The sequence below is a fragment of the Indicator indicator genome, chromosome 9 (genome assembly GCF_027791375.1).
Source record: "Indicator indicator isolate 239-I01 chromosome 9, UM_Iind_1.1, whole genome shotgun sequence".
In the NCBI taxonomy this organism is placed as follows: Eukaryota; Metazoa; Chordata; class Aves; order Piciformes; family Indicatoridae; genus Indicator; species Indicator indicator.
The window spans coordinates 17,917,158-17,944,440 of NC_072018.1; the positions used below are offsets into that span (position 1 = coordinate 17,917,158).

Below are 27,283 nucleotides of genomic sequence, written 5' to 3' on the forward strand. Positions count from 1 at the left end.
CTGTTCTAAAAAATATAAATCAATCACAATTGTAATGTTCCTTGTTAACTTATAAGGACAGGAGATTATGCTACTTCTTTCTAAAGACTAACAGAAGCCTCTCTTAGGACTGAGTTCTCCACTTTGGTGTTACCTTCGCTAAATCATGAAGTAGGGGAGGTTTTTAACCAGAATTTGTTCTAGTCTCAGTTGGGGTTCTGTGGAATTTGACAATATCTTCTGCAAAGACTTACATTTTTTTATTCTCCTTTTTTTTCTAGATTTATCTCTGAGACACTTTCACTAGCAGTGTTCCTTAGGATTATGAAATCTTCCTTTTGGAAGAAGAAGTTTCACATGTCTATAGACAACTAACCTCCAGCAACTAAGGATGTAATTAAGGCTTGTTTTCAATATTGAGTATAATTAGGTCATGCTCATTGGTCTGTATGCTTCCACTAATTTGAAATCTGGCAGTTGATTTTTTTTTTTTTAATTGGGCATTGCCATCCAAACTAGATTTGTTTTCATTCATATGCAGAGGCTTTTATGGTAGAAAATCACAGAATTGTCAAGGTTGGAAAGGACCTCAAGGATCTTCCAGTTCCAACCCCCCCTGCCATGGACAGGGACACTTTCCACTAGGTCAGGTTTCCCAGAGACATCTTCTAATGAATAATCATCTTCTAATGAAGTTCTGTTACTTACAGCGAGGTCACCTTGGTATGGCTCATGGACTTAGTAGTATGTGGCTTACAGGACCTCTACCACTGTATGCTTTTATTCTTCTGCATGCTAAAAATGTTTGATAGGCCATTGTTGTGGACTGTGGTTAACTTACTCTATATAGGCATTTGAAAATTTGTCTGTCTGAATCATAAGCAGCTCTGAAACACATCAGCTTTGTGTGCTGACTTGGATCTGCCACAATCCTCCTGTACTTGGAAACCTAGAAAATAAGTGTTTCCTGCTTTTGAAACACTTATTTTCATTTTCCTCTACTATTTTCCAGGTTTTACTATGGAAACAATGCTTCCATCTCTGTCTTAAATCCCTGCCTTTCTTTTTTGATTCTCATCTTCTGTGTTCAAAGTACCTGTAGTACATATTCATTCCTGTAAGTAATTACAAGCGCAGTAAATAGAGTTAAACAATATAATTATTTTTTACTGGGGTTTTTTTTGTGTGTGTGTGTCTGAAATGTACTAGCAACAGCATTGAAACCTGTCCAGGATATTTTAAATGTGCTCTTTATTTATAAAAAAAGAATATTAGATATTCAGGTCTTCCCATTTCATTTCAGAAACATAAGTTTACTATTAAGGTCTCAAAGATCACAAGCAGTGCACAGCTCTTGCATAAGCAAACTTAAAAGTAAAATTATTCTTCCCAGTCTAGAAAAGTGGGTCTGAATCATCTTTTCTTCCTATAAATCTGCCTTTGACTGAAAGAATCTGTCATTGTTTCTATGTACCTTATTAACAAATGCCAGCAAAGATGTCTGCTTTAAAGAAATGTTGCTTGTTTTTAGACTTTCAAGTCTACAGTCTGTAAGTGTTCATTAATATTGTGGTTTTCTGCACATTGTCTACTGTTTTTAAATGTGTAAACTTTTAGGAAGTGGGATTCAGTGTTAACAATGTGCTTACACTTTATTCTTGAGGAGATGGAGAAGAGCAGGGGGAAGCACACTGCCTCAGAACTTCATTCCGTTCTTGGTTGGAGAAAAACCACCAAAACATATTCTAAAAGTGGAGGGAAAAAATATAAATTAAAAAAAAGTCTAGAATTGTTACTTAGATTAGCTGAAATCTCAGATGTTTACTTTAAGTCTTTGATAAGCCTCAAATTATTTGAGTATTTCTTGAAGGAAATCTCATAAAAAGCCCTCAGAAATGTTGGTGCCCAGTCTAGTTTGCCTTGGCATGAAGACTATTTGTAAGCAGAAGCAGTCTGAATGGACACTCTTATTAGATTTTTTTTAAATGTTTGTGTTCCTTTGTATTCTGCACCCCACACCACCCTGTTTGATATGGCTTATCACATGGTTGTGCATTGCTAGTTTTGGGGCAATTACAAAGTAATGCATGCATGAATAAATGAGTAATTCTACTTGGAAACAAATTCAAAATAAAAAGTATAACATTATAATATTAATTCAAATAGCCTGAACATCCCACAAATATTAAGGCATCCAGTGAGAACCCACATAGTAAAGCTGTTAATACTCTTTTGAATAAAAAACTATTTCTGAAGCAGCAAGTCTTTGAAATTCATCACAGAGAAAGCCAGAGGCTAGAGAAGAACCTTTATTTTTGTCATGAATTTCCATTCTGGGATAACTGAGTTGTAGGCTGTCAGAAATCCTGCCGTTTCCTTTCTGTTTGCTTTCCTCAGAAAAATCATGGCAGCTTCCCAAAATAACAACTGAATAAGAACATTCTGAAAAGCTAAATGTAAATATCAAAATTTTGCTACCTAACCAGCTGCAGCCCACATGCCACTGAGAACAGAGCAACGACATCAATGGCAAGAGAAGAAAGGGCAGAGTAAGCTCCAAAAGATGTTCTGGCTATCATGCCAAGGATTTTCTGTGCTGCCTTATGTGCTTCTCTGTAGGATCGTTGCCTGCCTCTGTTCACAGTGACAGAACACAGCTTGCTTGTTAAATACTAGAAATGGTTTAGTTAGTGATGGGAGCATTGCAAACAGAAAGGAAAGTGTTAAAAAGGAACATTGTGAGTGCTTGTTGCTTTAATCATGCATGACAGTTATTTACAGGTTTGGTAAAACTTTTCTTGTCTATGGCACTCCAGGTGCTGTACAGTATTTGTTTCTTTGCAGATTTCTTCTTCCAAGGTTTAGGCTTATAAACACTTCATGCAAAGTCCCCACAAAGAATCCCCAAAATATCCCCTTCCCTCCTGGTGTCTCTGTGGCTTGGTGAAACTCTTATTCTGCATGCATGGAAGTTAAGCTTCAGAGGAATTATTGCCTCTGCTGCTGTAATCCTTCAGCCGGAATAACAACTACCAAACCCACAGGTACAGACCACAATTATAAAATAAGGTAGCTTCAATACATTTTGCAGAATTCCCAGTTGCATGAATTCTAAGAGTTAATGCAGGTGTCACTTTAAGAGAGCACATGTATGACTAGCTAGCTCAGCATGCAGTAGCTTTCTGAAAGGTAATGCAGAAGGCTAATGTACATTTGCTTTTCAGAGAAAATGGTCTTATCTACATTTTAGAAAATTCTTCTTTCATGTTGGTTTTAGTTTCATTGGTAGAAGCGGTAATCCAGATATTCTGATCTGCTTTTTTTAGAGACATGGTAAGATGCACTGGAGTTGCCAAACAAAGCGTTACTAAGAGCTGGAAAGTTCCCCTACTACACGTCTTTCTTACATATCTTGGACAGAACAAATGAGGCTTTGCCATGTGGGCTACACAATTACATATATTTAAACACAGCTGAAGTATTTATATAGTGCTTTATGTGGTTGCCTGCACATATAATTTTCTCAGAGTATTTTGCATTTCTTTTCCATATATATTTTTTGGTCTAGAATTGTAGTTTACCTTTGAATTTTTGGACAGTGATTTTTTTCTCACAAATTCTCATTTATGTTGAGTGTGTCTAACATACTATTACAGAGAGAAGCAGTTGAGATTATTGAAGACTGCTAATATACATGTCAAAATTAATCTTTATTCGCCTTAAAATGCTTGTGTAAGTGGTAAGTGACATAATAAGCTGAGGCTTGGTAATCAGAATAGAAGATACATCCAGTTCTGAGCTATGTCCTCACAATTGATGGTGGAAACTTCTTTCGAAGCAGAAGGAGGGAAAGAGGTGGTGTAGCTGCCTGATATAATAAAGTGCCAGACTTCCCTGTAGTTAATTAAACTGATTGTAAAAAAAGCAGTGATGGAAGAACATTTTGAAGTACACTGTGTGGTTATGATCTATTGCTCTCTGAATGCAGAGCCAAGTTAAATAAATTAAATACTCTCTAGATGGTTCTGCTCTAGCAGGGCAGTTGGACTAAATGGTCTCCAGAGGTTCCTTCTAACCCCTACCATTATGTGAAATGTGATCTCAGGGAGTCAGTTTTGGTGATAATATACTACAAGTAATGACATTAAGTTCATGGAGGTTGCATAAGTGCAAATCATCAGAGTATATATTCCACTACGTTACTACAGTCGTGGGTCATACTCAGATATTTGGTTACTATTTGCATCTAGACTCTGTTTATGGAGGAGAACTCCCACCACGATACTACTCTTTGACACTTACCTCAAGACTTCTGAGGTGCTGCAGTTGCTATGTAAGAACTCAGCAATTCAGCAAGCCTGAAGGTGACCTGAGATATTCAGGTGCAGCTCACAATGATTTCAAAGCATGTTTTGCAATGGAAGGGTGTGTTGTGCAAATCATTCCAGAGCTGTATTTAATTTTGAAAATTAATATGAAAGTAATGAGCTATCATCTTAGAAGCACCCTGGTGTTTGCAACAGTGCCATAAAGTATGGATAGAGTATGTTTTTTTAAGATGTAGCTAATATAAATTGCAGCAAGCATAAAGTGGATCTAGACTCTTAACCGTAAACAACAGCACAGTATAATTTAAAAAACCCTCAGTAATTTGTGGGATGTACTACATAGCTTACCAGCATGAAGACTATCAGCATTGATCAGAGAATTTGTCTGTCTTTTATGGTACCTGAAACTCACCTAGTCTATTTGCTGCCTGACTCCTGTTGCTAACAGCAAAGTATGCATACTATCTTCTTTCTGCACTATTGCAAGGGTCATGACATACCAGCTCTGTGAGGAAGACCAGATTCAAATAGTGACAAGCATGTGTGCCACAAGGGGATTCTCTCCGAAAGAGAGAGATGTGAAAAGGAATTTCATTGGAGTACCAGGGAAAAGGTCGATGAAAACAGTTGGCATTTCTACCTGAAATGTGGTTCTTCAGTCTTGGGATGAGGAAGAGTGGTGCTTTTCAAATGTGCTGCAGAGCACAATGGATTTTTTCATGGCATGCTCTGAGTCAGCCTTGCATAGATTACAAGAAATCAATACTCTTACAGCATAGAGTAGGTCTTCAGCATTATTCCCTCATAGGTTATTGATGTAATGGTGTGTGTCTCTTAGTAAAGCCTGACCAAAGGAAGTTGTTGCATTAGAGGATTCCTGGTTTTAATGTTTATAGAAAAGGAGGTGTTAAATTACACACTCTGCAAGATATCCCTTAGAGTTATAATTAGTGCTTGTGAAAGGAGTGAAGTGGGGCAATAAAACTGTCAGTAGTTCACAAAATAGACTCACAAAGCAGTAAAAGCCTTTCATCACATCTGGGTCTTATTTTCAGTACACGCCCAGTAAAAGAGTTGATTCTGATGTCCTGAAACTAAACTGTGAAGTTTAAATCCATTGATTTTTCTTACCAAACATGGGAAAGTAAAGGCAAAACATCTCCTTTACTTCTCACGACTATTTATTTATAAGCTCTGTTTGTTTTCTTTAACCTTCACCGCAAAGTTTATAATTACTACCAAACATGGCAAAATTTGCTTGGATTTTGACAATGATGGGAGTGGATGTCTGAATTGCAGACTTGTTCAGTTGGAAGGAGCCTCAGGAGGTCTCCAGTCCAACCTCCTGCTTAAAGCAGGGCTGGCAATAGGGTTTAATCAGGTTGCTCAAGGCTTTATCCAGTTTGGTCGTGAAAACCTCAAAGGATGGTGACTGGACAACCTCTCTGTGCAACCTGCTGCACTGCTGGGCTCTCCTTGTGGGAATAAGGGGTTTTCCCCTATATCTAGGCAGAACTGCTTGTTTCATTTCACCATTGTCTCTTGTCCTGCCACCAGTATGAAGAATCCAGCTTCATCTCTGTAAGATCTTCCATGTAAGGCACTGGGGACTTTGGTAAGATTCCCTAAAGCCACCTTTACTCCAAGGAGCAAACCCAGCTCCTTCACGTGCTCTTCACAGGGCAAGTGCTCCAGCCCTGAGTATCTTGGTGGCCCACCCCTGAAGGTACTCAGGAGATGTTTGGTGATAGATGTGTTTGTACTGTTGGGATTGGCAACTTCTTTCTCTATAAGCCTTTGAGTAGTTTCTGAAGGTGAAGCAAATATAATGCATGTGAATGGTCCCAGACTAGCAACTCCTAGAAGCAATGACTGCTTCAGTAACTTGATAGATCAACAGAAGTGAGCATCAGCTTCCATTTACAGTCTCATAATATCCACTGTGGTGTTATTTTGTCATGTACTTAAGTCCTGTTTTGCATGAATGTGCCCAATTTTTTAAGATACTTCAGCTATAGATGTTTATTTTCACAAATCTTGTCACTAGTATTTGAAGTAGGAGTGAGCCATTTCCTGAACTTGGAAATTATTAAAACTTGTAAAGAAGGAAAAGAACTTTTTATTAAAATGTTCTGATAGTTTACAAATAATAAGTTTTAAACTGTTACTTTATTCAGTACAGTGCAAATTAAATAAAATGCGTCAGCTTTAAAATACTTGCTAGAAATGTGTTATATTCTGTGACATTTATGGAATCCATGCTTTCTGTATCAAAATCTATAGTATACAATCAAACAAGTAGTTTGGTTTGTAGCAATCAGTATACAGAAATGACCTTATCACTTAGTAATGCTGACTAATAAAGTACTTTGGTAAATGACTTTTTACTCATATGTATCATCTGCATTGTTCAATCTTGGCACTGTTATTCCTCTAGCAATTGAGCCTAATTGTGTTTTTGTTGACTATATTAATTGAGTGTTGCTAAGAGTGAATGGGCAAGCAAATGAGGGCATCTAACAAGAATCATCTTTGGTCTCCAGGGAATGCAATAATGGATGTCCAGTTGGTTGTCATATCATAACTGTGGCTTTGCATATGTGTCCTTAAATCTGGCGAGGACTTTTCAGCTAGTACAAGCTTTAAGTTTCAAAATGTAATCCCTATTCCAGTTCTGGAAGTGAAACCTAATTTTTCTTACAAGACTACTGTGATGCTTTGCAGAATTAACTCCAAAATTAATAAGCTAAATGCTTTAAGATAATTCTGCTAGTGAAAACAGAGAGGATTTCCCTGTTCATTTCCAAATAACAGAGTATCTGGATAGTTGCATGCATGCATCTCTCTCAAGCCACCAACTTCCTGGTCTACTTGCCTACATATTTGTTTCTCTTCTCTTCATAAAGGTAGATATGGCTGTTGTAGTCAGTACTGGGTTTTAGGTTTTTTGGGGGTGTTGTTTGTTTTTTGTTGTTTTTTTTTTTTTGGGGGGGGGGGAAGGGCTTTTTTTGTTTTCTGTATATTTCTGCTTTATCAGCCTTTGTGACCAGAGATGCTGCAAATAAATCAGCATCTTAGATACCTGCTGTAGGAAAATGTTAGAGTCATTTTTGAAGGCTGTACTGTTGATTCTGAATATTTTCTCTATTCACATCAGTGTGCACCAATAAATCCATTGAGGATTTCTCTCTTACATTTAAATAGGTAATGAGCATATATTTTTAAAAGATTCAAAGAAGGTGGAAGGTTAAGAAGAAATTAGGGAGTTCAGAGGGAGGGGGACACAGGTAATGAAACAGAAGTATTTGAGAACAGACTTTCTTCTTTGGTCTCTTTACCTAACACACTTGAACTGTCTTGGCAGATTTCTACTCAGACATAAGTGAGACAAGATGGATGAATGAATAGGGTTGCCATGTTCAGTTACTGTTGTATATCTCAGAAACAAGAACAAGCAAAAGCTCAGTTTGAAAGTCATTGAATCCTTAGAGTCAAGAAAAACTTGTGGGTTTCAGTCTTTCCATTCAAATTTAGATAACCATAGAATCACAGAATGTTAGAGGCTGGAAGGGACCTCGAAAGATCATCCAGTCCAACCCCCCCCACCAGAGCAGGATCACTTATACCAGATCACACAGGATCTCATCCAGATGGGTCTTGAATATCTCCAGAGAGGGAGACTCCTGGGCAGCCTGTTCCAGTGTTCTGTCACCGTCACAGTGAAATAATTTTTCCTCCTGTTTTCATGGAACTTCCTATGCCTCAACTTCCACCCATTGCCCCTTGTCCTGTCACTGGGCATTGCTGAGAACAGCCTGGCTCCATCCTCTTGGCACTCACCCTTCACGTATTTATAAGCATTAATGAGCTCACCCTTAAGGCTCCTCTTCTCCAAGCTAAAGAGCCCTAGCTCCCTCAGTCACTCCTCGTAAGGAAGATGTTCTGCTCCCTTAATCATCCTCATGGCTCTGTGCTGGACTCTCTCAAACAGTTCCCTGTCCTTCTTGAACTGACAGGCTCAGAACTGGACACAGTATTCCAGCTGTGGCCTCAGCAGGGCAGAGTAGAGGGGGAGGAGAACCTCTCTTGACCTACTGACCACATCCTTCTAATACAACCCAGAATGGCATTGTCCTTCTTGACCACAAGAGCACATTGCTGGCTCATGGTCAACCTTCCATCACCAGGACCCCCAGGTCCTTTTCCCCTTCACTGCTCTCCAGCAGGTCAGTCCCCAACCTGTACTGGTACATGGGGTTGTCCTTTCCCAGGTGCAAGACTCTACATTTGCCCTTGCTGAACGTCATTAAATTTCTCCCTGCCCGTCTTTCTAGCCTGTCCAAGTCCTGCTGAGTGGCATCACAATCCTCTGGTGTGTCAGCCAATGAGATATAATGAAATATAATTTGTACAGTTAAAAACCACATTTATGTTTATTTTCAAAAAGTCAGTCAAACAAATGAGGTAGTGCATGGGCATATTGCTAAAGATTTTGGAGAGAATTTGATTATTTCATGCTCTTCATTTCCACTGTTAACTGGTGTTTTTTTAAAAAGTCTTTTTCTTTGCCAGATGACAACGTTATGGTTGGCCAAGTCCTTTCATTTTCACTAATTCAGGAGCTATCTTTTTACATTCCCTAATGACATTGTTATTCTATTCTTTATAGGTGAGCTTTTATTAATATTTCTAGTGGTTTAAGTATGTTTGGCATGAGTGAGTCTTTCAGTTGTAAGCAGATAGGATACAAAAAGGTGATTCACATCACTGAAGGGAGACATGTCTTTGACTTGAGTCTGTGCAACAGCAGTTTTTTGGAGGTAAATGTTGTAGCTCCAGAATAAGACAAAGTGATTGTAACTTAACAATTACACCATTAAAGTTGAGATACAGATAGTTTAAAGATTAGTAAAAATAGTAAAACATTTGATACCTGTGAAAGAATTTATTTGATTTTAATTTGCACAATGACATCTCGTTGGAACTTTTCATGAAGACTCTAGGGGATAAGAGTATTGTCTTTAGAATTTACTCAAATACCTGTTCTCTTACTGTTATTAGTTCTTTTCAAATTGCTAATCATATGTCAATGGTATATCCTCTCCAAAAGACAAGTAGTGGGACATTGCTTTTCCCAATCAGAAGTACTTTATCCTCATAGGCTTGAAAGGCAGTGGTAGCAGGTAATTAGCACTGTAATCTTCTTGAGCTCAGGAACTTTCATCCCAGCAAGAGTGCTGAATCAGTATGGTCCTGAAATCTTCAATTTCTCTGTATCTTCAATGTCCATTTATTAACTTCTTCAAAGATGAAGAAGCCCCTTGTACAAAAATGTTGTCTGATTTGGCTTTTTTTCCATGCATACCATAGTTATATTTTAACGGTTTAATGTTTTCTGGTGTATTTGTATTGCTATTTCCCCTTCCTTTCTCTTCCACTAGATTTCTTATTTTTCATATAACCAATCACTATACACACCCTCAACACAACTGTTTGCCCAGACTTTGACACTTGTGACATATGTCACACTGACAGTCACCTAACAACTCAAGAAGGTCCAGTGGTCTTGAAAAGTGTTCCAGGTTAAGTGGCACCACATGAAAAATAGTAGAACTTTTTGATCTGTCAAAAAGTGTTAGCTGCCAAGTGCAAGCTTCTGTGAAGAGCTTTGTATAGATATTTATACCTACAATAATTTGTATCTTTTCTGCTTTTTTCAGGTCATTGCCATTGTTATGGATATGTTTACAGATGTGGATATTTTCAGAGAAATTGTGGAGGCGTCTGCTAGGGGGATTGCAGTATATCTCCTGCTTGATGAGTCAAACTTCAGTCACTTTTTGAAAATGACAGAGAAACAAGGCTGTCAAGTTCAGAGGCTCAGGGTAAGGCTTCCCTGTATTCCTGTGCATGAACATGAATTCATTTCTCCTCAATCTATTGAAAAGGGACTATTATACAGTGATGTGTAAATAGGTAAGCTTTCAGCAGAACCTTATGTACAAATGTTTTTCTTGTTAGAAAGACTTTTAGCTCCTTCATGTGTCAAAATAAGACATACTTTTTCATATATTATTTATAAAATAATTTTCAGTTATGTATTCAGGAATACTAGGCTTCTTTTGCTTTCTTTTAAAGTAGCATGCAAATACTCATAAAGCTTATGTAAATTAATAAATTGCTTACTTAATTTTATGATCTTTTTCTTCAAAGGTATTATATATTAAAATACTTTTTAAAGCCCAAGATTCTACTTTATTAGTGTTTGTCTGAAAACCCATATTATGGTGTGTTAGTATTACTTTTATACATGAAATACATAATTTTATCCTCTGAGAAAGATAACAGGACTAGCATTTAAATTTTTCACAAATTTAAGTAGTACGCTAATGTTTAACAGGGATTAGGATACAAACCATGAGCTGCACTGACCTGAAGTAAATGCTTTATAAATACTTGTAGATTTGTTGTAAACAGCACTGAAGAAGTTCCAAGGATGTTGTCAGAGCTTCTTTGTGGAGTTCTGAGCACTGCAATAACTGAAACTTCCTTATAGTTCCATTTGCATTTTTTGTTTCTGCAACTAGCAAGGCCAAATATGAACAAAATAGTATGAAAGCTTTTCTTAGCAGAACACCACTTCAAGAACCCAACATTTTAAGAACACATTCAGAAAATCAGATGGAGATGTGGTGTATTTGTGAGGATAAAGAAGGCTTTTCATTAAGATTTTGGAATAACTATTTGGTATTTTATACCCATTTTTGCTCTAGAGCAGTTACTTAGATCCTTAAAGTATTCCCATACCATTTTCCATTCTTGTTTCTTGTGTGTAAGTATGTGGGATTGCCCTCTGGTGGCCTGATGCACAGAGCTATGGAAACATTTGGAGAGAAAACATCAAAAACTTGTGTTCTGTAAACAGTGGTCATGATTGCCTTTGTTAAGTCAGTATTTGGCAATATTTCCATAATCTGGAATTTGAGATACCACCATTTGCTAGTTGCTTGGGTTAGCTATGCCATAGAGTTTGGGAGGGGTGGGGAAAAGGTGCATTTCTTTTTATGGCATGAGCTTTATCCTCATAAAAGAAAGGAAATTAGGAGATGCATTTCAAGTGATACCTCAAAAAATGCTATGGTATGCAGTTTCAAATTTGTGCACTGTGTATGTATAACTCTTTTGAAAGCTTTAACATCTCTTGGATGTCTTTTTGATGCAGTTTTGTAGACCTACAGGCATTTATATTGTGGTTGAAAGAATTAATGTACATACATTAGAGTAGATTTTGTACGAATTAGTGTGGATTCGAGGGATTTGGACTTGGCCTCTTCAGTGACATTGTTTTATGTTTCTTTTTCATAATGGTGGGAGAAATAAAAGACATCTGTACTCTGCAAGGTTTAAGAGAATACTTTGAATTTTATTGGAAAATGAAAAATTTAAGCTGAAGAGCCAAGCTATGTACTGGGTTTCCAGCTTAGCTTGTAATAAGGCTCTTCAAATTAATGGTCTTCTCATTCAAGTGCTGCTCCCAATGACTGTTGCTCTGAGAACAGAAGCTTACTACCCACAGGAATTCTCCTGTGCCTTTTTTGAGGATGAAGAGAAACTGTAGGTGACCATGAAAGAACAGTCAGTACTTGGGAGAAGTTTCTGCCTTTCCCTCTTTCCCATCACCTCAAGGTTCACAAAAAAAAAAAATAAAATCACATTCAACTTTTCATGCTCTTGGCTTCTTCTGTCAGTGATAGCAAGAAGAAGATGGAGATGTATGGATCTCTTTCTCAAGAGGCAGCACCAGCAGCATTGCTCTTGTTATTCTGTGAAGTAATTTGATTCAGTCTTGCAGGAATGTGGCAGGTGAGCCTTGTGATAGGGAGTTTCTATAAAGCTTTTCTAACACAATGCCTCTTCTGGCTCTTTTTCTTTGAATCAGTGAAAAATGAGATGCAGTGATGAGTAAAACTGTATTCTTTAATTTAGATTTACAATCCAGTAGCCTTCTGTATAGAAAAAAAGGAGAATTTTATTCATAAATCTATACTAAATATCTGTGCACACAATTTTCCTCATCTCTAGTCTGACTGCATATCAGGGCATGTTTCCCTCTTTATTGAAATCTGTAATTGAAAAAAAATGAATAGACTATATATTCTGTGGTCATTTTCTGAGTTCCATATAGGAGAAAATTAAATAAGGGATTTGCTAGAAGCTTTTTGATTCCTTTTTACTAATGAAAAAAAATATATGTAATGTTCAATTATACTTCAAAAATTTAAATCATGCTTATGCAGCTCTTTCTGGGAGGGTAGTAGTGCAGTCATACATAACAAGAGGTTAGAGCTTGTTTCCAGGTCATCATTTGAGTGTCATTTAACTGGATAGCCCTGAAGGTCAGCCTTAAACTGGCCACTGGAGTCCCTGAGTGTCCTACAATCTGCTTTTAGAGGAGGGAGATTTTCCTGTGTCTGGCTTCAAAAACATCCTCAAACGTCTTGTCCTTGATTATTCTTCCATGTATCCATTAACAGTCACTAACAGAACCGTTTTACAGGACCTGAACAGACTTTCCATTTAACTCACTATGGATGATCTTAAACGCATTTGTGTGCCCCATCAGGCTAGCTTGGTTGCTTCAAGATGTGTGAGTTTGTTGGTTTCTGATTTATCCAGGATTTTCCTCTCAGGATTCATAAATAAGTTATTGCTTTATCTACAAAGATGAAGTGATCAGTGACACAGCACTGTTAGCAGAGGAGTCCTGTACCCTGAGGATGACACCAGGTATGAGGATAAAGCCCAGCCGTTTCATACCAAATGGGGCTTGCAATTCAATATGTATATGTTTACTGCTTGTAATCCAAAGTGGAATGCATTCTTACTAGATATCCTCAAACTTTGTCTGTGTTTTCGGTGATGATTCAAAGTATGCATCCCTGGCACCTAATTAGAGGGTTTGAAGTAGGTGAAGGATGCCAGATGAAGGAAAAGGAAGTGTTATGCGGGAAAGGTGAGCATGTAAATGCTGTGTTCACATCTTTTGGAGGATGACCTACTGAGACAGGGAAAGAGGGCAGGATTAAGGAAGCAGGATAGAAAGCTGCAGGAGGAGTAATAAGAAAAGAGGAAGAAGAGACTACATGGTTGTTTTATATTTCAGCTTATGAGTACCTCACACAAAGGGATTTTTAATATAGTATGGTAATTTGCAAGCCATTAGCCTTGCTTGTACCTCCATCATTCCAGACTCCCAAGTGATATCTTGTCCAGCATCAGGAGGGCCTTGTCTCAGTAAGTCTTGATGTGTTCAACTGGCATATTTCTAGGCCAGCATTACTTGTTATGGTTATTTGAAAACGTATAAGCTGCCTCTTAAGTTACATTTTTCAAATTATAATCACATAAATATAATTTAATATAGCTAAATATAAATCTGATATACAGATATAATACACGGTATGTAGAACTGAGTAAACCATTGAAGGAAATGCAAATTTTCGTGATTAATTCACAGAATTTTATTTTAAAGTAAATAAAAGTTTGCTATTGTGATAGACTTCAGAATGAATAAATTCCATTTTTTTCTTTTTTTTTTTACTTTTTCAGGAATTAACATTTTCCACATGATTAAATTTCCAAATAAAAGCTTTTTATTTAATTACTTTTACTTAAAGCTTGAGTATCTGCTGGAGAAAGAATTAAGTAGGGTTGACTTGTTCAAAGTTCAGCAAAAACCACACTGAAAAAGCAGGAAATTTTACTTTCATTAATGAGAAGACTTCTATTCAGAGCACAGAATACCTGAATGACACAGTGCTAGATTGTCAAAAGTGATTAGCAGGTGGAGATGCAAAATTATGTTAAACGCCCATTTAGTAGTGCAAATTGGTTTCTTATTGTTATTCTTTTTTAACTGTTTCTGAAAATAGATCTAAGCATCCATCTGTATTTTAACTTTTAGAACTTTTACCTTTTAAAATTTTAACTTGTAAAGTTTATGGATAATACTTTTTATTTATCAGATTAAGAGATAAACTATGTATTGTTTCTAACACATTCGCCAGGTATTTAGGTCGCAGACAAAAGTAATCCTTAAATGCTATCTGTACATTTTAACTGAGTTGCATATTTGTTCAAACACAGCTTGACAAAAATGCTAAACCTAATAAATAAATAAAATGTAAAGAACTTGGATATCTTGAGTTCAACCATAATTTGCCACCTTGGTAGCTTTTAAATGTACCTTTTGCTTCTTGGATTTCATTTTGCTTTTGATCAAAGTTTTAAGATACCAGTGATTAAATATATGTTGATTTAGAAAGCATGTGTTGTTTGAAATCATGCTTTCAATTCATGGAGATTTTCTCCTAATTTTTTGTAAATTTTCTATATGGAAAGATGAAAGTTCATTGGATTATACTAGGCGAACTTCTGCAACCTCTGTCTGTTAGAACTTCATAAGTGTAACTGCTCCCATAAACTTTAGTGTAAGTGCATTGCAGACTCACTCATGCTTTATAGGCAGCAATCTTAAATACTCTGTAAGCTTAAACATCTCTACAGCTTCCTGAGGAGAGTAAGTGGAGAGGGATGTGCTGATTCTTCTTGCTGGTATTCAGTGATAGGATGTGTGGGAATCATTCAAAGCTGCATCAGGGAGGTTTAAACTAGACATTAGGAAGCATTTCTTTACTGAGAAGGTGGTCAGACTCTGGATCTGGCTTCCTCCGGAACTGGTGGATGCTCCAAGCCTGTCAGTGTGTAAAAGATCTTTAATAATATGCTTTAACTTCTACTCTGCATTAAAGTGATCAGGTGGTTGGATGATTTTGCTGAATTTAATCTATACACAATCTTAGCCATTTTGCTTCATGTACCAAATTTCAACCTGTCTGTGTAGTAGTCCAGGGAAGCAAGGCATTCCTCTGTATTCACAAATCTATAAGAATACACTATTTCTGTGTGTACAGTCTATATAATAATCCTATGGATTCTGCCAATGCTAAACAACTGAATTCACTCCCACTTAAATACTTGTAAATTGCCACAAATTTGTGTTGGTAAAACAAATGTCACCATACTAGAAACTCCTGTAAATATTGTGTTTATTCACAGCTGTATTCAAAGCTATTTTTATGTCTTGTGAAGCATTTTGCATCTCACAGCCACATGAGGTAGATGCTGTAGGCCAGTTTACATTGAATATGAATGTTTATTTTTCTATTTAAAAAAATTCTGTAACAATTTCTGATAAATACTTCTGGTTTCTTCTACAGCCATGTAAGAACTTTTAAAATATTACTATTTACTAATAGTCCAGAAGGTGTAGTAACACATATTTTGATTTGTTTGTTTTGTTTGTTTCTAGGAGCTTAAAAGAACAAGTGATAGCAGAGAGGGGAAAAAAATACTGACTTAGATTAATCAATTTCATCCACTGTCTGGGAGAAAAAACGACTGCATTTTTGAGATCCCACATAGAAAATTTCCCAAGTGCAGTTTACTGTGTTCACATAGGTAACACATAAAGCTTCTTAAAATAGAATTCAAACTTAACTGCTGTACAGAGTTCATGCTACCTTTGCATGCTGTGACAACATCTGTGAATTTAGAAATAGGACTGATCCCATGGTGCAGAGCTGATGGAGAGATTGTACTGGTGATAAAACTGCAATGGATTCTGGTGCAAGGTGGTATCATTCATGGATCACCTCAGAGTGTTTGTAGATCTAGCAGCCTTGTTCAAATAAAGAAAAAGTGATCCAAGCTCCCTAGATATTGTCTTTCATTAGCTGAGATGCTTGGAAATCAAATAATGTACATCAGATGGTGAAGAGATGTATTTGTTTTACAGTACTAAACCTTTCGTCGAAGACTTCTGCCAGAACCTCATTTCTGAGAGTGGTGGCTATGGAGAAGAAGAATTTTAGTTTCTGTGGCCCAAGGGATCTCCTGTCTTGAAAATAAAGCAATAACTGTCCACTTTGGGTCCCTAGGGTACAAATTTGATTGTAGTTTACTTCCCTGCAGAGTTTATTAATATGCAATAATATAACACTTCTCCTACTGTGTGTCTAACTTCTAAACCCCTGGATGCTAAATATGGAAGGTAGTACACCAGCTAAAGTATTTCAACCATCTTTTTCAGAACATGAGGGTGCGGACAGTAAAAGGACAAGATTACTATTCTAAAACAGGAGCAAAATTCCATGGAAAAATGGAACAAAAATTTATTCTTGTTGACTGTAAGAAAGTCATATATGGTTCTTACAGGTAAGATGAGTTACTGAGATTTCTGTAGAAAATGTGTCATCTTAGTACCTTTACAATTTCAAATTTGTTTTTTTTTCCCTATTTCTGAAAATCCTTCTGGGGAACTCAGTGGACAAACTTAGTTATCTTTTCTGCAATTTAACAAGTTATTTTCTGCAATTTAACAAGATACTTACTGCTAATTAGCCTAACAGGCACACATTTTGAGATTCCCTACTAGTTTCTCATGAATAAGAAATAAAAGCTTTTTAAATACAACTTTTGCTACAACTCGAGATGTGCTAGAGAGAAAAATTCTGATTTTTATTACATGGTCTGAATTATTTCATAGCAACATTAGTTCATAAACTCTCTTGAATAGTTCTCATCGTAATAATTTTCTAAAGCTGACATTATGCACTTACTCAGTGGTACTCTGTAGTGTATCATAGTGAAATTCAGAGCTGCCCAAGTTGACATAGTCTCTCTTCATGTTTGGCTAACTTTTTTTATTCTTCTTTCCATGTTATTTCCAGTGTATGGGTGCAAAGCTAAGACTGGAAGAATTTAGAGATTTGCCAAGCTGAAAAATACCTAAGTTAAAGCAGGGAGAGTTTTATCTCATACATTGTGAAGTATTTTCCTGCTACACTTCTCTCCATTGGCCTACTGAATTAGTTTCTGCCAATGTTGTGCCTGGGTGCCAGATGCACACTCATTGACTTTCTTAGATTTGCACCACTATAAGCTTTCAAAAATCTGTTTTTCATTTCCTCTGAGTCTCAGGCAGCCCCAAATTCAGCCTGATGTATATAAATGGAGGTTCATAAATGACAAGTTCATAAATGGATGAGTATAAGAGAGTCCAGAGAGAATCTGCCTACTTTGACTTCTACATGCAATGCTAGTCTGCAAGAATGTGATAATTTTTCTTGTTTTGAAAAATAATATTAAGATCTCGAACCACAGAGGCTGAAATAATCAATTTCTGTAGAAAATAAGCTTGATTTGTGAAAGAATCTAGTGGTTTATAACAGGAAAGATGAGCCTTTCTGAATTCTTGCTCTCTGAACTCAATGTATAAGTTCAGATTTTTTTTCAAATATTACAAAATATATTATTCTTAATGGTGAAAATTAATAGAAAAAAATAGGCAGCATGATTTGATTTAACCGCAGCATGCTGTGATTTCCTGAACATGCCAAAACTAACAAACCGAGTAAAATTAAGTCAAGAAGCTACTTACATGAACACAAGAAACCTATTTTCTAACATTCAGAAGAGAAATGCAAGTAAAACAAGTTAATCAGTTTAAGTTTTTCACTTTTTTTTAATGAACATAAAATTGGAAAACAGATTTTTTTCTTTGTTGCAATTTACAAATTACATGCTTTGAGACCATGATACTAGCCTTGTTGAAACATCCCTAATGTACATGTTAATGTATTTGATCTCATTTCATAGTAGTGAAGTAATTATAGATACTTAGCTTTGAGCATGTGTTCAGCCTTTTTAAGCACAACAGAAAAGAGGGAAATTTCCTTCATCAGAGTCTCCACGTTGCAATTAAAATAAATGTTCATATCCAGTCTCATGTGCAGTAGAAAATGTAAAGCTTTGTAAAGCTTTTAGCAATTCTGAGATGCATCTTTTTGAAAATATGTTTAGAGTGAAGTACCTTCAGAACTGATGAAGGACTTCTACATACTATTTCAAATTGAATTTTCTTGCAGCACAACCACACATTAACATTCTCTGACTCAGGGGTAAATACAATGGGTCTAGTCAGTTCTGGTTTAGTCTTTGTACAGGTAATTTTGCTCCATTAGGTATTTGTCCTCCACTGTTCTTCATTTGAATACCTTTCTTTTTTTTGCAATATCCATTTTTTATAAGGGCAATTAAGTAGTTATAGAATCGTTCCTACTCCTGCTAAAGCAGTGGAAAGTCTCCAGACGAATTTAACTGGTACTAGATTAGACCTTCTGAATTCAAATTACATGAATCATGGCCACAGTGTATGTAGTTAGTTAGTTAGAAAGTATTTGTATAAAACCTAGGTTTGTGTGAAAGCTTTCTTATGAAAAGTAACTAATGTAATACTTTAGATCAGAAGAACTCTTTCTAATGGTCATTTTTTTCTGCTTTCAGCTTTATGTGGTCATTTGAAAAAACCAACCTCAGTATGGTTCAAGTTATCACAGGACAGCTGGTTGAATCCTTTGATGAGGAGTTCAGGACATTGTATGCCCGTTCTTCTGTTCCAAGTTCCTTTGCCCCAGAATTAGTGCGGGTAAACAGTCGCAGGACACTCTGGGATAATGATACATACCAACATTCAGTGTCTTCCTTGGCTTCAGTTTCCAGCCAAAGAAACCTTTTTGGTAGGCAAGACAAGGTTCACAAGATAGATCCTGTTTGTTGGAAAACTCATGGAAGATACACGGTAAATGAAATTGATAAATACGGTTTGAGAAATCAAGCCTATAATAAACAACCATTTCATCCAGGTTTTAACATGCAAAATCCAGTCCAGCAGTATCAACCTAGTGAAAAAAATGAGCACTGGAAGAGACATAGTTATGCTGGGGAGAAGCCAGAAAGGACACCTTATCTGTTGCTCAACAGAGCTATTAATAGAGCAAACAATCCATCAAATACTTGGAATATGCCATCTGACAGCCTTAGTATTGTTTCTTCATTACGAGGAGGATACACAAATAACTACAATACACCCCAGCAGAGTTTTGCTGATCAGTTCTCACGACCAAAGGTAAATCTTGCAGAAAGAAATTCCATTGTCCGGAGATCTTTTAACGGAACAGATAGTCACATCCGCCATTTGCAGCAAAGGATGCCAACCCTCGAGCACACAACGAAGTCGTTCCTGCGTAACTGGAGGATTAAGTCATATTTGAATGATCAGTCAGATTATCCAGTAGAGTCCAATGGGTCAGCCTTGGGAGACAGGTATGATAGCTACGACACAGCTGAAAACATTAAAGCTCATGCGCTGTATTCTCATTCTCGCTTACGATCGTCATTGGTGTTTCAGCCAACTTTACCTGAACAGCAGGAAGTAAGCAGCTGTGCTAGTTCTTCAAATTCAACTATAATTGGGTCAGAGGGAAGTGCAACACCTAAAGGGACATCTAATCATGCTCCAAGTGTGGAAAATGGTACAGATAACATTTTAGAGGAACTTAGCACAAATGTCGCACCTAAATCAGATGCACCAAAAAACCAAAGAGTTCAAACTGCAGACAATACAAAGCCTAGTGTCAATTCAAATGCAGTGGGTGATGCATCTCTCTACTTGTACACAACACTGTGTACAGACAAACATGCAGAAAATTTGAAGAACCTTCAAAGTGAAAATATGCTAAAAAGGAGAAGTTTTCCCATGTTTAATTCAAAGTCCATATTAGACCCTGGTGCCAACAAACATGCATCCAGTTACGTTTACAGCACACTGACTAGGCACAGACTTAAGGAGCCAGTTAGCCCAAAACTTCCAGAAGACACACTGAAGAGCTCTAAAAGTTTACACAGTGTGACCAACCACTTGACTCAGGAGGGAAAGAACCTCAAAGGAGAACTGAAGAGTCCGACTGCTAGCAAAGCAATCTCTATGGCTGCTCTCATTGAAGCTAACAAAGAGGAGACTTGTAAGGATTGCACTTCAAAGAAAGAAAGTAAGAGTTCCCCAAGTTTTCTAAAGAAAGGATCCCAGAAATTGCGGTCACTTCTTAATCTCACACCAGACAAGAAGGAAAGCTTGTCAAAAAACAAAGGTCCTGCCTTTTACAGAATGTGTAGTAGTTCTGACACATTAGTTTCTGAAGAGGAGAATCAGAAACCAAAGATTTCTGAGAATAAGACAGATTCTTCCCCAAGGAGAAAGAGAAACACATCAACAAATTCTCAAAGTAGCTTGAACAAAAGTAAAGAAGATGTAACTGGCAGCCCAAAAAAGTCTCCTAAGTCTCCGAAGTCACCAAAACCTCAAAAACCTCCATCTGATGAAAGCAGTCAAAAGTGTCCTCTCTTGTGCCCCCTTGAAAGTAAGTTCATAGAGACTGCAGGAGATGCATCTACCCCAAGATTTAACACAGAACAGATTCAGTATCAAGACGTAAAGGAAATCACCTCCAATACCACTCCTGAAAGTCCCTCTGTTTCTGCTCTTCAAAGAGCAAGTTCAGTGACACCACAGCTGGCAAGCTCAAAGCGCCAAGAGGAGCTAAGACCTCGTTTGAGTGAAAGGCGTGTTTATAGCCGCTTTGAGCCGTTCTGCAAGATGGAAAATACCAGCCAACCGGCAAGAAATGCACCCAACAGCGGGTCACATCTCTCAGATATCAAAAGCAAGACCTTAGGAAATAATAATTATGGCAGGAGTAATCACATGGTCAGCTACAACTCCACTGCTTACCATCCATTACAGCCTAATGAAAATAAGCTGAGAGGCTTTATGCAAAAGTTTGGAAACTTCCTACACAAAAGCAAGTAAAACTGTTTGATTATGCTGAAATACAACAGGAATAGTGAAGCTGGACTTAACTAGACAAGACTGACTGGCCACTTCTGTAGAGCTTTCTCGGGTTTCTTCTTAGGTCTAGGACATTAGAATGAATGTACATGTTTTTACATAATTATCCTAGAATTGTTATACGTAAGTCTACACAGAAATTCTGTGTCCAGAAGATGTCTCAAGGGAGTTGTTCATAGTGTTCATATTGTAAGATTAATTTTATACATTTTCTTTGTGAAGAAAGTATGTACTAGCATATTGTAAGATTAAGTGTGGGGGGGAAAAAAAGATGGAGCATGGTTTTAAATTTAAAAGAACACTGTTTCCAAAGATTTGCCCTTTAAAAATAGGATAGCACTAGAAATAGTGGCTTGCAATTTTTCAGCATTTATACACATTTTCAAATGATAAACACAAATGTTAATACATTGCATGTTTCTTAACTTGAATTTTTTTAATCCTCCTCTAGGCTTTATCTTGTTAATAATTTACCCCGTAGCATCTATTGAACTGTTTGGGCAGCAGATGGATCTATCTAACCTCATTGAATTTTTCATGTAATATGATCTTTTTCTGAAGTATTTGGCACACAAATCTTAAAGTGACCTTAAGCTGAGATTTCATAGACTTGTTTACATGGTTAAACTAGCATGAATGTAGAATAGATGTCAAAAAACCCCCAACCTTATTTATAAAAAGGTGTCTTGAACATAACTTACAACTAGTTTAAATTTCAAAGAGTTAATTACATTTGCATAACATGCCAGTATTGTGTAATGTGTTCTAAAAATTGCTTTTTGTTATGTTTTTCTATTTGGTCTTTCAAAAATATGTATCTTTAGACTTCCATTTCTCAGGTAAGTTTTTTAATTTCACAGGCAGCAGTCTATTTAAAATGTTGCCAGATATATTTGCAACTTTGGCTTTAGTAACCTGTTTTTTTAAAATAAGATTGCAAATGCTTAGACTAGGCATATCAGGAAGTTTGCAATCTCAGCCCTGCAATGCTGCCTTATGTCAGGATGAATATTACAAGGCCAGGAGCAATTAGGCATCTAAAAATGGGATTCATAAAAGTCAGTGCATCAAACAGTAAGGTATCTCTCCGAAGCCAAAAAGTGTGTCAGTGAAGGGTGATAGTAGCGAGTGTTTAACCTTTTGAAAGTATTTGGGCATCTGACTGCAGTCTAAGGGACACATTTTTGTTCACACTTCTCAGTCAAAAAAAAAAAATTCCTGATCACAAGTGACTACAGCAGGTTAATGATTACAAAAAGCACAGGCAGACTGATATGTTTGGGCAGCAGTGTGGCATCCCGTTCTCATCTGCAGTGTGATGCCAGAATATCCATAGCTGTCTCATGCCCTCCTGGATGTGGATCTTGTCACTTAGAAGAATGCCATAACCGTTTATCTGCAAAGTGCTCTGCCACAGTTTCGTTCCAAAGTCAGAAATATCCATTGCTGAAAGCTTTAGTTCTTGTACAGCATTTTCATGTTTCATGAGTGTGATTTAGGAGATTGCTTCTGTCTTAGATTGGAAAGGAACTACAGTGTTCTGTGGAGGAGTCCCACTGTGAAGACCTTGGCTTTAGAAAGAAAAATGGCATTTCACGCACCAGCTGTGGCCCTGGGAAGAGATCTTACATGAAAATAAACTTTTCACCAAGAATTTGCTCTGGCTCCTATGAACTCACCATAGTTATTGTCAGTGATTTCAGTGAGGCAATGTCAGCTTTTTATGCATGGTGTTTCTCAGGCAGTCTCATTAGTCCAAAGCATCATAGTAATGCTTCACTGTGAGGCTGGCATTTATGAGAGTGAGAAAGTCTTGTGTCTCAATTCTTTGCTGAAAGTGTAGTCATCCCCTTTGCTCGTGACCATGGAAGAGATTTTATGAATTGCATGATGAACACTGGTGACTTTGTTCCTTCTTGCTGAAATGCTGCAGTTGGTATTTTTCCCAAATGAATACTTATACTGAAATATTATGTCCCAACAGTAGCATTTTCAGGCAAGGAGTGTCTTCTTAGTGCCCCAGGCATATTGTCAATATTGGTGCGACATATTTCCACAGCTATGCAGCCAACAGCGATGCAATATTGTATTTTTTGTAACTCTTAGTATTTTTAAGCAGGGCAGAAAGTTGTCCAGGATAGTGTCCTGATTAATAGCACAGCGGAGGAACTTAATCAAAACACAAATGGTGCTAAAAATAGTGGGATTAGGTTTTAGGAGGATTTTTCGTTTTCCCTTATACTCTGATGAGCTCTGACAGACACTTGTAGGCAGTACTGTATTTGGGGAGGAAATGAGAAAGGGAGAACAGGAGTCTTGGGGCAAGTTTTGAAGTGACAGGGCTTTCCACTATTTAGTAAACTTCAAGAAATGTATTTTGATACAGTTTAGAAACATTTTACTGTATTTTTCAAAGTAGATTGCTAAGTAGAGAGTCCAGAGAAGCAGATATTTTAATTTACTGGGGCATCCATGTTTAAAGATACATACTGCTATTTTGTACCTGCACAGAAAGTACACTCCACTTCAGTGAAGAGCCTGTTCATAGACACAGTAGAAATAGGGGTTTTTTTTGAATTTTCAGATTTCTCCTCAAAGATCCCACATAGGAATGTTTCTGAATTAAGGCCTGATCTGAAATGAATGCAAATGACCACCATGGGCCTCAGTGGAAGTAGGATCAGACACTTAACATACTGACACTGCTGTTTTAGAAGTGTTACAACACCCAGTGCTGCTTGGGGAGCAGGAGGCTCTGATACCATGGGAAAAGCAGCCTGATGCCCAGTCTGCAGGAGTAGTTTTGAAGATGGGAAGCACACTGGGGAGCTCTACAAGTGTTATGTGGACCAATTGTTCTTTTGTTCTCTTCAGAACTGTGTGCTAAAGGTGGGACAATAATGCTCACCAGTCCTGTCTGATTTGCCTCATGTCTCTGTGGCAACCCAGCTGTTCACAAAATAGAAAGGAGAATTATGGGGGCAAAAAAGATACCTGCATCAGCAAAGAGAAACAATACACACATTTCTGGAGGGAAAAATAGAATATTTTGTTTGTTTGTTTTCTTTTCCCAAAGCTTGTCCTGGTGCTTCTGCTTTTCCAAGGAGATGTGTTTTGTTCAGTGTGCCCTAAACATGCTCTGCACATTTGCACATTGCAGATTTGTTACACTCCACACACACACACCCATTGCACTCCCAGTTTTGTAAGACTGAAGTAATAGCTGTTGTCATGTGTGAGGCCATTTGGGCAGATGGCTTGGGAGTTGTGAAACCTATAAAAAACTATGCGTCATTTCCACATTAAATAACTCCATTAGCACCATAATAGATTTAGGAGGGTGGCCATGCAAAAGTCATCAGTTATGCAATGCTGAATGTGGCCCTCAGGAGCACCATCGGCAGTGGAGGGCTTTTCATAACGCTGCCCATTCAATTCTAGTCATAAATGAACCACCCCTCCATAGGGTCATAACAGCCTGTGAATCAAATGCCTCATTTTTGTAGCCTTGCAGTAAACAATTTTTACCACCTCAGATTGCAAAGTGTTGTTTGCTCTCTTATTAATGTGATTGCACTGTAGTCTCTATTCCCCCTAACAAACACGGACTACATGTAAATGAAGGTTACAAATTAAGAAAAAATCGATATCCAGCTGTGTAATACATAATAGTAGTATTTTTTACAAACCTTGAGAGGAAAAAAAAATTTATCAGACAATAGATATTTGTGCATGGATAGGTGAAAAAGTACTCAGGAAAAACCGCTCAATCATTTTTAAGCTTTCTGAAACGTGTTAGAAAATGTTGCAATATATAAAAGAAGTCATAAGAAAAATAATACCAAAATCTTTTGCAAGTTAATGCAAAAATAAAATTTTAAATGGCTCTACTAAGCTGTGTGATAAATATAGATTTTTTTCAGTTGTAGCATTATGTCAGGAGCTTTGCAACGATAATACAGAGGGATCAGTAAGATTGCTTGTGGTACTTACTGTAATTTAGTCCCTGTATTAATATTGTAGTGCACAGTACAGTATTTAGGAGATCTGTAGTTTGTTTTCATTTAAGTCAGGAAAGCTAGAGCAACAAAAAGCTGGTTCATAAAGTTCACAGGTGATTGAAACACATTACTCCAGTTTTGTCTTTGCTTGCATGAGTACATATTCCATTAGCACCCCAGTGACAAGAGAGGAGACTGCAGTGCTCAAAAGGCCATCTTGCCACCTCATTCTTACAGATGTCTTGGTACCGTTTTGTAGGGCCTGAATTTTTTCAGCATTTTCAACTCAAACTAAAGAGTTACAATTAGGTCTCCGTTTTTCACATTTTGACAGGATGCCAAAGACACATTGCATGTTCTGAGAACTCTTTTCTGTATTAAGAAACAGGACGGAGAAGAACATTTGCTCTTGGACTGCTCAGAACAGAGCTGCTTTGCTAACAGTGCAGATTTATAATTTAGTGATGTTGACTAGTTAAGTTTTAATCCCCTTAAACTCCTTCTTGCTTAGAATGAACCCCCACCAAGTCAGCATTTAAAAGCAGTTTTCATAGATGTGGCAGTTTAAAAGTGGTCAAATCCTATTTCTGAAAAGCCAGAGGGATACAGGGGGCTAGATTCCCAAATCAGTCTTAGAAAATCTTAAAAATATGTTTTCTAGGAGAGAATCTGATTTGCTAAAAATGACTGGATATCTGGGCAGAAGGGATCCTCTGTGAAGATTATCTTTCTCCAACCTATAACTTACAATTCTGTGGATAAATGCAAAATATAGCTGGGGGGAATAAGAATCACTTCTGATAAGAGGTCTATGAAGCATGTTTATTTTGATAGTGTTGCTTCCATATCTAAATACAGCTGAGATAAAAAATGACTTTTCTCTCCAGAGCAGACAAGCATTACAATAGTTGAAGTAAAAATATTTTTAAAGACTGTGCCAAGGTGGTAATGTTTTATTGTGTCTGAGAAATGAATGCAACTTATTTGTTAGCATTCAGACACAAGACGCTTGCCTGTTATTTGTGCATTGTCTGTTTGCGCTTCATTTAGCAATCAACATGCTCAAAATTCAGACTGATTGTCTACAGCTTCCCAAGCCCTCTAACGATACTCTGAAGAACTGATCTGATGAGACATTAAACACATGCTTTTTAAACTAGGCTCTCCTTGGATAAAGCATAAGACCAGACATATGTGTTTCTTAAATTTTGGTGCAAAAAAAAAATCTCAGCTGCAGTCCTAGCTGATGTACTTTGGAAACTGTTGAGCATATGGTTTCATTCTTTTCTTTGGGGCCATATTTAATTTTTGGCCCATGACAACACTGTGTTTTAACATCAAGTCTGGCTTCTTCCTAATGTCACATACGCTGATGTTAAAACATCACTATCCTGGTTTCAGAGCTTAGATCAGTCTTCCTTAGTGCAGGGTCTGTGGATTCTTGGTGATCCATGAGATTTCAAAAGGTGATATGGAAGTGAATTCAGATGACTAAAAAAATGCAACCAGAGAAAACAGAAAATCATTTATGCTTATTTCTACATACAGCAAAGGAAGCAAGTAAAGTCAGAAGATAAAGGCATAAGTGAACATTCAAATTGTATTTTGTACTGGTTGAAAATGAAAGCTGGTACACCAACGCTGGGGGGGGGGGGGGGGGGAAATAAAAAAAATGCTGAGAAGCACTGATTTAAATGGTGTAAAACAAGTATAAGAGATGTTAAACACTCAAGACCCAGAATAGTTATTACTGGGTAATGTGTTTGGTTGGGTTTGGGGTTTTTTTGTTGGTTTGGTTTGGTTTGGTTTGGTTTGGTTTTTTGTTTTGTTTGAGGTGGGGGAAGGGAGGGAATGGAAATTCCATCAAGTTGGATTTCAGTGCTGAGAGATATAAAAGACTGTGCTAATTTCATTTTAAATTGTTACTTGATATGTAAATCCTTTTTTAAAAGATGAAATTCCTGGATTACATAGCAGCTATGTTACGGATATACTGTGTTTGTACAGATACAAACCAAAAATTGTCATGAAATAATTTATTCCTTTATTTTTTACCAAATAAAATGTTTCTTTTAAAGCTGAACTCATTCCTATGTTCTTGATTGCACTGGCTCATACCGCCATTGACATTTCTCATTTCAGAATGTAGAACATACTTTTTTAAATGC

At 37.1% G+C, this 27,283-nt stretch overlaps 1 protein-coding gene across 1 annotated transcript in view; it reads left to right on the forward strand.

Annotated features, from left to right (window-relative positions):
• The window catches only part of FAM83B (family with sequence similarity 83 member B), a 40,148-nt gene extending 19,073 nt beyond the window's left edge, over positions 1–21,075 (forward strand). Inside the window, exons 2-4 of the mRNA XM_054383801.1 lie at positions 10,028–10,192; positions 16,459–16,583; positions 18,714–21,075. Coding sequence (XP_054239776.1) covers positions 10,028–10,192; positions 16,459–16,583; positions 18,714–21,075 — 2,652 coding nt within the window. The remainder of the gene's footprint in view (positions 1–10,027; positions 10,193–16,458; positions 16,584–18,713) is intronic.
• The last annotated feature ends 6,208 nt before the right edge of the window (positions 21,076–27,283 follow it).